This window comes from Cladophialophora immunda (genome assembly GCF_000835495.1).
Source record: "Cladophialophora immunda strain CBS 83496 unplaced genomic scaffold supercont1.6, whole genome shotgun sequence".
Classification (NCBI taxonomy): domain Eukaryota; kingdom Fungi; phylum Ascomycota; class Eurotiomycetes; order Chaetothyriales; family Herpotrichiellaceae; genus Cladophialophora; species Cladophialophora immunda.
Window position 1 is genome coordinate 3,726,252 of NW_015622546.1, and position 10,002 is coordinate 3,736,253.

The following is a 10,002-nucleotide window of genomic DNA, read 5'->3' on the forward strand; positions in this document are numbered from 1 at the left end:
CCATATTCTGATTCGAAACTTCTTCTCGGTAGGTGACAGATTCCAGGCCGAAGGGTCCCGATTCAACCCAAAGGCATTTGCTAGTGCAACCGCCATGCCCAGCTGGGCGCCATTCCCTAACATGTGGCTGCTTGGTCGGCCAGAAAGGTTCAAGATGATGGAGATTATCGTCGAAATCCCCGGCGTGCATTTGAATTCGGCAACCAGGGCGTCCTCGGCCTGAACCCAGATGGAGTAGTGATCAGGACAACGAACATGCCTCAGTTTTGGAGAGTGGTTCCAGTATATCAAGGTATTCCCGTACAGATTGGCGAGCAGACCCGGAGAAATCTTTTCCTTTTGGGTAGCAAGGAGTCGTCGAAACAGCAATTCATCGAAGAGAGGGAAAGACACGTTGATCTTTTCAAAGTAGCTACATCATCTCCATAAGCGGAGGTCAGAAAGCTCGATTTCACCGAACACTTACAGATTTATCAGGTCGCCCTGATAAGGAGCGACGGATTTCTCGATATTTGCACATCGTTGAGCTGCCACCGCTCGACTTTCTGCCTCCCTGGATCCGCGTTTTGGAATGGTGTTGAAAACTATAGGTCGCGAAGGCCCATTTGTGTTATAGGAGTTAGGATGGAATCGGATTGTCCGTCCGCTCTGGCCATATGGAGTATTGGAAAGGTACTCTTGGAAGACTTTGTCGTCATCAGCGATTGCAGGACTCACAACATGAGAGCTGCCTTCCCCAGATTTGGCAATCGAGTCTATCACCGCTGAGACCAAGTCGTCTTGATGACCAGAGGATGGGCCTGGAAGCTCGTGGTGGTCTGAAAATTCTTCGGTCATCATCGGCGCATCCGGCTCGCTTCGGGCAGTGTTGTGTGACGAGAACGCACGCTGAGATGGAGATGGAGCCGGCGAAGGTGACGGGAGATACTGCGTCCGAGATGCAGTACGTGGGGATGAGATTGCTGGGTTTCCTTTGGAGGACATTCTCGAATAGCCCGATGTTCTTCGTGACCGCTTGGTTGAGGGTGGGAAGACGCAGTCAGTGCCATTTGCTTGACACATGAAGCATGAGGGGGATGCATCTATCGTTTTGCATCGTGATTTTCTTGCGCGACAAGGAAGGCAGGCCGGGAGCAGATGAGACCTGTACGGCCGCCCTTCAGCTTTGGCATGGCCTTGACTAGTATGTGGTTCGGAATCCATGACGCAAATCTGGTCACATTCGGTCGCGCCGTCGAGACAGTTAATAGAATCTGAGAACTCTGCCTTATCTAGCTATCACTTATCAACTTTGCCATAACATACTCGTAGTGAGTCAAGGAGAATTAGCAACTTTGCCGAGTAGCCCCCGCCCATTGGTCAGACAGGGGGTGGAGGATAGAGCAGCGTCACCGCGACCGGGATCGGGGTTAGATGCGAGTACTTTAAGTGGATTACGTCCATTTCTTCCTTACACTCATGCTGCGCTCGACTAATGGTCAATCTATATTAGAACCGTTTCTCCCTCTATCCTCGTGCAAAGTCCTCTACCTAACCCTGCCCCTCGTCACGGGAATGGATCATACTCTCCAATCCCCAAACAGACTCCATCCACCTCATTACCATCGATATGCTGTGCCACTATACCGTCGGCGCCGATGCGGAGGAGATCACCACCATTTGGCGCGCTGGCATTCATGGGCATCCATCCCATTTTCTGCGGACCGTGCCAGGGATCCTCGGCGAAGGCGAGGACATGGTCCTGCAAGCTCTTGCTGACGGCGGCTTCGAAGTCCGTGGAGGGCGCCACGCCGTCGAGGCAGTGGTACGTGCCGAAGGCGATGGAGATGTCGCTGGCATGGTACGCGCCGAGCCATTTGTAGTAGTTCAGGTTGGGGAATGTGCCGGCGTATTGGATGCGGTAAGTGGGCAGGCCGACGTCGCTGCGGTAGTTGGTCATATTCAAGCTCGGGCAGACCAAACCCTCGATGGTGCCTTCGGTGACGGGCGGCTGCCAGGGCCCCTCGGTCAGGTTCGCCACTGGCCAGGGGACAAGGGAAGACATCTCATTGGCCGTCATCGAGAGAATGGCCGGACGACGCGCGAACCTGCCCGCCGCCGCGCGGGCCTTGTAGTTGGAGAAAATGACCTTTTCGTCGATGACCATGTTGAATCTCATCGGGGGGGACGTGCCCGCGTCCGCGTACTGGCCGATGAAGTTGATGATCTGCGCGAACGGCACTTGGCGCATACAGTCGAGCTCGGCCGCACCGCCGTCGTCCAGGCCCGGGAAGTCGCATCCAAATTGGCTGGCCACGAAGGTGAAGTTGGAATACGTCGGGTCCTGGCGGTTGACGCCGTTGTAGATCAGCCCGGACTGGAACCAGAAGCCCTGCGCGATCGGGTCGTCGGGCCACGCGTAGGAATGGATGTCAGCGGCAATGGATCCCGCTGACTGGCCCCAAAATGTGATCCGGTCTGGGTCACCACCAAAGGCCGCGATGTTGTCGCGAACCCATTCGAGAGCAGCACGCTGATCCAGCATGGCCAGGTTCTGCTCGCTACCCGCCAAGCCGCGCGCCCGCGGGAAGCCGAGGATGTCCATCCGGTGGTTGATGGTGACGACGATGTGCGACTGCGTTCGCTCGACCCACGAGTCCGGGATCTGCCAGGGGATGTCGACGCCGCCGAGGATGAAGCCGCCTCCGGTAATGAAGAAGAGCACCGGCAGCCCCTTGCTAGGGGGTGGCGGCAGGTTCGTCGGCGTCCAGATCGCCAGGTACAGGCAGTCCTCGGAGGTGGCCTCCCCCACGAGGCCGGACGAGTCGTTCTGGTTGCCGTTGTAGATCAGATTGCCTTTGGACAAAGGCAGGTCAAAGAGCGAAATGACCGACGTCACGAACTGCCCGCACGAGGGCGGGTACCGGGTGGCATAATGATGCTTGCCAGGAGACGGCGAGAGCTTCTGCGGTGGCGTCCAGCGGCGCTCCAGCACAGGCGGTTCCGCGAACGGAATGGCGCGGTACTGGCGTGTATGAGGATACTTAGGGTCGATGAGGCCCGTGTAGGAGCCTTGGGGAAGTTGCACCGTCAGATTGGCCGGCCTTGAGTCGGGAATGGCGGCGGCGTTGGCCAGCGCGAGGAGCGATAGAATGGCAAGCTTCATGATTACACGCGGGTAGCTTGCACGAGTCGAAGCTTTGGCAGTCACACCTCAACAGGTATCGAAACGTTCTGATGTTCGATCTATGGCATCAGTAGGACTTCCGTGTCTTTATATAGACCCGAGCCGCTGTCGATCGCCCTCTCCGGTGGACATTCACTCGGGTGATTCTTGACCGGATATCATTCTGGCTATCAAAGTTTCAACCGTATTTAAATCCGCTGTCGAGAGATAGTTTTCAAGACTATGGGCTCTAGAGACCACACCATCGGCATATTCTTGAGAGATTGTCCTGATCAAGGGATGAGACGCTTCTTAGTGTTCGCGGCGGAAGACGAACGCCTGGTTGATCGAACAATTTTCCTCGGGCAATTCAAGTATCTGGTTCCTTTCGGGATTTTGCTTGCCGAGGAATGCGGTCGAATGTCTTTTATTGGATGGCTTCCTGTACTCCAGTACAGCTAGAGTGAGATCTATGCTCAGCTAGGTCAAGGAAGTAATCCTGGCGCGGCAGCATAGTTTCTCTGAACCTTTGGTATCGAGGCAAGCCGGGAGCTGGAGCGTCTATACAATCGGAAAGGGCCCAATCGCAATGTAGTCCACCTGGCCCACAACGATTGACCGGGCTTTAACAATCCAGAGAATTTCTCGGGGATAGATATGACATTCCAGATAGGTCAACCTACCAATCACTTCTACAGATATTATCAGTAGAGTTCCCCGCGGACAACTTTGTTGACTTTTCGATTGTCGGGATATCAAGTCTCCGATTGTGCATAATGTACAGCCGAGATAGGTTCCTGGAGAGCGGGGTAGGGCTAGCACTAGCAGGTCGGGTACCAGGCACAGACAAATATCATATCCGTCTTCACTATCCCTCAAGATATGATGCCTGAGCTGGGGGGTGAACTGGGTGAACTGGGCGAACTGCGGGTGAAGAGAGGGTGAATAACGCCTGCACAAAGGCGGCGAGGCAGACTAACCGAAACGGGTAGTATTCAGGAGGACCTTGACCCTCGGTCATTACAGGCCTCGAAGCATGACAAATGCTAAGTACGGAGTACTCCCATGCGAGTACTGTATGCTGGGAGATACCTACGTCTACTGGCAGGCTGGGCATCCATTCCTGACAAAAGTCATTGAAAGTCGAAAAAGGTGTTGTCTCTCTCGCCGCTAATTTAAGTCCCTGACTGGCGCTACGCGCGGTAGAGCAGGGTCGGGATAAAGGGTGAGTATAAAGATGACCGAGCTGAGTGCGAAGGGTGAGAAGGGGTGTGAGTCGTTGTTATAAAGGCGACACGCCCGGGGTGAGTCGCACGTGAGCTCCGAGTACGTTTTCCATATCACGTGTCTGTCTTGTGTCCGCAAAGGCGTTGAGGGTGTGCCTTCGCCGAGGAGCCTTTGTGTCTTCTTCGGCGTTGCTCTACCAATACCACCCGTAACGCTCTGCATTGTTTGTATTCAATGGCTAATTGTGTAAGATCAGGAGACTCATGCAGCAATTCTGTCGACCGCTAATGCCCGTGTCAGGTGTAAGAATTGTCACTATCTCGCTGTGAACATGGATGGATTCATTGCCTCGGCAGTTGGCGCCGCATTGCCGGAGTCGGCGTTTCCTCTTCGTTGTTCGGCTCGGCGCTTTGCGAAGGTTTAATAACCTTGGGAGAGGACGATAGTCAGAGAAGGTATACAACACGTCGAACGTCGTGTGCCTCTCTCGTAAAGATCCCTCAAGATTTCTAGAGAAGAAGACCGGCAAACAACATGGCAGCCACCGCTACCCCCAGCACCTCCCCGCTGGCCAACTTCATCTGGGGAGAGCAACGCCTCCAGCGCCGCTGCGAGATCCTGGCCGCCGTCGCCCAGAACCCGGTCTTCACCCAGCCGCCGAACCCACATGCACTGTCGCGGAAGGATCTGTGGGCGCTGCGGCTCAAGCAGGGTGTGGAGCTGCTCGAGCTGAAGTTCAAGCTCGGCTGGTCGAACCAGCAGTTTGTCGATGCGACCAAGATCACGGCCGATCAGCTCACCATGGGGGTGAATTATCGAAGTAAGTCACGACTATCGGAATTCAATCGAGTGGTCCTTGGGGGCAGAAAGAGAGAGAGGGCGCGCCAGGAGATGAAGAATGGTTACTGATAGGTCCCCAAAACGGCAGTATTCATCAGAAACCTCGAGGCCCAGATGAGCCCCGAGCAAAAAGCATATTGGCTCCCCAAGGCAGAGCGCTTCGAGATCAGCGGCTGCTACGCCCAGACGGAGCTGGGCCACGGGAGCAACGTCCGCGGCATCGAGACGACGGCGACATTCGACCCGACGACGGACGAGATCGTCGTCCACTCGCCCACGCTGTCGAGCCACAAGTACTGGATCGGGTCGCTGGGCGTTGTGGCCACGCACGCCCTGGTCATCGCCAGGCTGCTCGTCCGCGGCCGCGACCTGGGCAACCACGTCTTCCTCGTGCAGGTGCGCGACCTCAACACCCACGCCCTTATGCCCAACGTGCGCATCTACGAGCAGGGCGAGAAGGGCATGGGCACCTTCGCCTCGATGGACAACGGCGTCATGGCCTTCTCCCACTGCCGCATCCCCCGCGCCAACATGCTGGCGGGTATGGTCTCCTTGGACGCCGACGGCACGTACCACGCCGCCAAAAACTCAAAGCACGCCTACACCTCGATGGTCATCATCCGCGGCCTCATGTCCGAGGAGTTGGGCATCGAGGTCGCCAAGGCCGTCGTCATCGCCTTGAAGTACGCCCAGTTCCGCAGGCAGTTCAACCCGAAGGACGGCGTGGAGAGGAAGGTGATTGAGTATGCCAGCGTGCAGAGCCGGCTGTTTCCTGCCTTGGGACGGGTGAGCGGGAGATGTTTACTTATTGCCTGTATATCCTTGCTATTCGCCATGTGCTAACCCATGCGTTCAGGCAGTGGCCATGATGCTCCTCGGCCGGGAAATGAGGGCCCGCATCGACAACATCGTCAACGAGAGCCTTGAAGACCTGCACCTGCAGACGGTCGGCGCGAAGATCTGGGCTAGCGAACACGGCGTGCGGGACGTCGAAGTCGCCCGTCTCAGCTGCGGCGGGCACGGTAAGTCAGATTCATAACGCTGCTGAAAACTCAAAGAGAGATCTGAATGCTGAGAGCCGGTATTGTTAGGAAACATGGCCAGCACGGGACTCGGGTCCCTCTACGCCCAGCTTTCCCCGTCAAGGACATATGAAGGAGAGACATACGTCCTGTCCCAGCAGATCGGCAACGCCGTCGTGAAGCACTGGAAGAAGTACGTCATATCCCACCCCACCCCCCATGCCCTGAACCCGTTTCCTTTTTTGTCTCCCTTGCGAAGCTGACTTGTGTTTGTTTCCTCCAGCAAATCCGAACAATCGATCAGCGCGCTCTCGTACCTCGCACGTCTGAGAGACAACGGTCGCATGTCACAGGGCGTGCAGGTCAGCAGCAGCAGCCGCGCGGACGAGTGGTTCAACTCTGAGGTCCAGGGAGACTTCCTCGAGCACCGCGCTGCCGTCCTCGCCCGACGCCATATCACCGACGTCGCTGCCGGCAAGGACACCAGCTACGACGTATTCGAGCTGACCATGGCCCACGCCGATCTCACTTATTTCCGCGGACTGCAGGCTCAGGTGAAGCAGACTGCCCAGAACGACCGGGAGACCATGCAGACATTGGCGAACGTGGTAAGCTGTGCTTCGCCCCTCCCCTCTCTCCGAAGACGCACACAAAGATACGCAGTCTATATGTTGCCATCCATTCCATGGGCACCTCAAGTGCGAAATCGGGCTAGGTGGCTGGCTGGCTGACCATGACCTCTCTCTTCTGTGTCTAGTTCGCCCTCAACGCCATGATCGAAGGCCTCGCCGCCTTCGCGGGCGAAAGTTACCTCTCGGCCGCGCACGTCTCGGGCCTGCGCGCCGCGTACCAGGACGCCATCGCCGCGTTCGCCACCGCCCACGCCGACGCTGTGGTCGCCGCCTTCGGCTTCACCGAGTACGAGCTCAACAGCGTCTTTGCGCGCGCCGACCAGACCCCCTACGAGGGCCTGCTGGACGTGGCCAAGCAGAGTGAGTTGACGGATAATGTTTTCATTCGGCCCACGCTGCTGAAGGCGCGGAGTCTGTGGAAGAAGTACGAGCGCGCCAAGATTTAGAATACTTGCATTCGTAATGGTATCGGCATTGGCATTGGTCATGGCATTTGGATTGGCATGTATGGGGAATACGGGGTAGACCAAAACATCGATGTGAGATTCTCATTTCGAGGAATTACGGGGTCTTAGAGCGTAGGTGTATATCAGCACAGATTCACCAGCCTGCTTCTCGTCTCTTTCGCCATCCAACGGCCACTAGCCAGCACAGGGTCGACATACGCATGGCCTACGAGTCTGTAGATGTCTTCGCCCTGTTCCTCAGACAGCTCCACCGACTTGCGAAGGATGGCTTGGAGCGTACACCCTTCCAGATGCCAGACCGTGTCGTCGGGCTGTGCGTCGCGGTGCGCCCATCCGAGAAGGGCTTGATCCTGGATGAACATGAGGCGCAGGTGCTCGTCGAGGATGGACGAGATGGACTCGAGCATGGAGTAGAGGGGATGCTCGCCTCTCCGGCTGATGGTGTTGTCCTCGCTCAAGCTGAAGAAGTCGCGCCACTCGGGCAAGACCTTGGACGCGGGACTCAGGCCGCCGCCTCGGCGCGGAATGAAGGTGTATGCGTCCGAGCTCGGCGCCACTTTCACCTCGAATCTCCCCAGGAGGTCCTTGTGGCGCTCCAACCACCCTTTCACCCTAAGGTAGCCTCTGTGCTGAAAGACGTGGTCGGGCATCGAGAAGAGAAGCGAGAAGAACGCCGAGGACGGTTGAAGGCCAAAAGACTGGTTGTGGCAGATCAGCAGCAGCCGACGGAACGCTTTCCCAATGTCAGGATCCGTGATATCGGAGGTAGAAAAGCGGCTGGAAAATCTAGAAGCTGGACGGTCTCCCACCAAAGTGCCCAAAGCTGAGATGCGGCCAATATACTGACCTTTCAGGGTGAGTTTGCCGCCGTTGATGTGGAACGTGTCCGGGATGACTTCGTTCATATTTGGCGACTCTTGGCCAAAGGCCCTCCTCCTCTCCCATCCCAGATTGACATCTCGGCCGCATATGTAGGGAATCAGGTTTCGGTCGAATTGGTGCGGTCGAAAGTGGAAGTAGTCAGGACACCATGACGGCAGCTCTGTCTGTCGGTGGTCCACACTCCTGAGGAACACGATGTCTGCGGAGCTGTACCAATTGATGTGATTGGATGTCATCTCCAAGCAAAGCTCCTTCTCCGACACCGCTTGTGAGTAATTGGGCTCTTGAACGAAATCAGCCCAATCTGACGCAAGGCCAAGGAGCCCATAGACTTTGTCTCTCAAGACGCTCGTCTCGGACATGCTCGTCATTGCGAGAATGTCCATCAGCCGTGGCTTTTGCTGCTCTCGGCAGGCAGCCCGAACAGATATAACTTTCTGAGCAAGCCCAGGAGATTTCTCGTCTTCGCCGGTGGAACGACTTCTCTCCCGCAATAGTATTTCCAGTGATCGCAAGTCGAAAATGTAGGAGCCCCAGAAGATCTTTGCTCGTTTTGCTGCTGCAACCTCTTGGATAATCCATACTCGATGCCAATATCTCTGTAACAACAGTCGTTCAAGGGCTTCCAAGTTGGAACCGAGATTGCTATTCTGATGCTGTTTATTGACCGGTTTTTCCAGATCAGCTGTCGCCCTCAGGAGTTCTCGCATTTCTTCCTCCGGTCCGGTATCAGAACCAAGCCAAACGACGACTAATTTTGCCATCCTGTAGATCGCGAACATTCTGACTATTTCCCGACTTTTCTCAATTGTGTCTCGTTGATTGATGCAGATGGCATCAACCCAGACGGTGGAGATTTTGTTTTCCTTCAGCTTGCGAAGCGCCTCTGCAAGGTTTTGGGAGACTTCGTACCTTTGGTTGCTCACTAGTATGCTTACTCTCCCATGAGCAGCATCCTGCCCCCAAGAGTACGACAAAGCCACATAGTCAGGTCTTTGGCTCAGTTTCGCGTGATAGAGCTCAAACTGAAGAGGCCCGCTGTCAGAGCCTCCGTCATCCGCGAACTTGAGCAACCGTATCTGACCTTCAGCTAGAGGCTTGTAAGGCAGCACTGCACCAGGCGTTTGTAGAAGCGTGGTAGAATGTTGTCTCGATTGGTTGTGGACCGTTGGGTTTCCGGGTTTCGTTGGCAACTTCGAAGGACCAAGCGAGTTCATGATGTTTGAACGGTGCATGAATAACAAGGAGCCGCCTGACACAAAAGCGAGAAGAAACAAGGAGCTCAAGAAAGTAACTCGACAATTCTGGAGTAAGAGGATGCTCGAAAGGATGACCGCTAGAAACAGTGCGATCCTTTCGCCTCTGCGGATGGATTTCCGAGATCCATGTGTCCACAATAAGAAGCATTGTGTGATTACCAAGGCTACCGAACTACCGGCAACCAGAGATTGAGGAATCATCCCATCCCGTTTGCGTGGACAGTGGCCTCGAATGGGGCGGGAATGTTACAGTAGTCAATCGGACGCCACCCAGGTCTCCCCAAGTCAGATTGGCCCGCCAAGCTTCCATTGATGGCTGCTTAGATAGAAGGCCTTGCAAGGAAGTTTTGAGGAAGACAAAGTTCAGGTAGCCGTATCTGTCATTCCCTAGAGTGTCGTGAATGGTGGTGGTTGATGGTGAGAAAAAAAAAGGAAGTGATATGAAAGTGTGACGGACAAATTCAAGTGGCAGCATTAGGAGAATAATTGCTCCGCCGTAAAATTGATACGGTGGAGTAGATCACCTGC

At 55.5% G+C, this 10,002-nt stretch overlaps 2 protein-coding genes across 3 annotated transcripts; one reads left to right on the forward strand and one right to left on the reverse strand.

Moving 5' to 3' along the window:
• Positions 1-4,579: 4,579 nt before the first annotated feature.
• On the forward strand, positions 4,580-7,507 carry PV07_10721 (uncharacterized protein). The gene is made up of 7 exons (XM_016398073.1): positions 4,580-4,618; positions 4,673-5,192; positions 5,301-5,998; positions 6,069-6,234; positions 6,304-6,427; positions 6,518-6,842; positions 6,992-7,507. The coding sequence occupies exons 2-7, from the start codon at positions 4,907-4,909 to the stop codon at positions 7,310-7,312; spliced, it is 1,920 nt and encodes a 639-aa protein (XP_016245264.1). The 5' UTR covers positions 4,580-4,618; positions 4,673-4,906; the 3' UTR covers positions 7,313-7,507.
• Positions 7,349-9,882, reverse strand: PV07_10722. Of its 2 annotated transcripts, XM_016398075.1 has the most exons (2): positions 8,181-9,882; positions 7,349-8,066 (listed from the first exon to the last, which is right to left on the reverse strand). In XM_016398075.1, exons 1-2 carry the CDS (start codon positions 9,673-9,675, stop codon positions 7,456-7,458), a joined length of 2,106 nt encoding a protein of 701 aa, XP_016245266.1. In that variant the 5' UTR covers positions 9,676-9,882; the 3' UTR covers positions 7,349-7,455. The 2 variants fall into 2 exon arrangements, with proteins under 2 accessions (XP_016245266.1, XP_016245265.1); XM_016398074.1 differs by having other exon boundaries at positions 7,349-9,882.
• Positions 9,883-10,002: the final 120 nt, after the last annotated feature.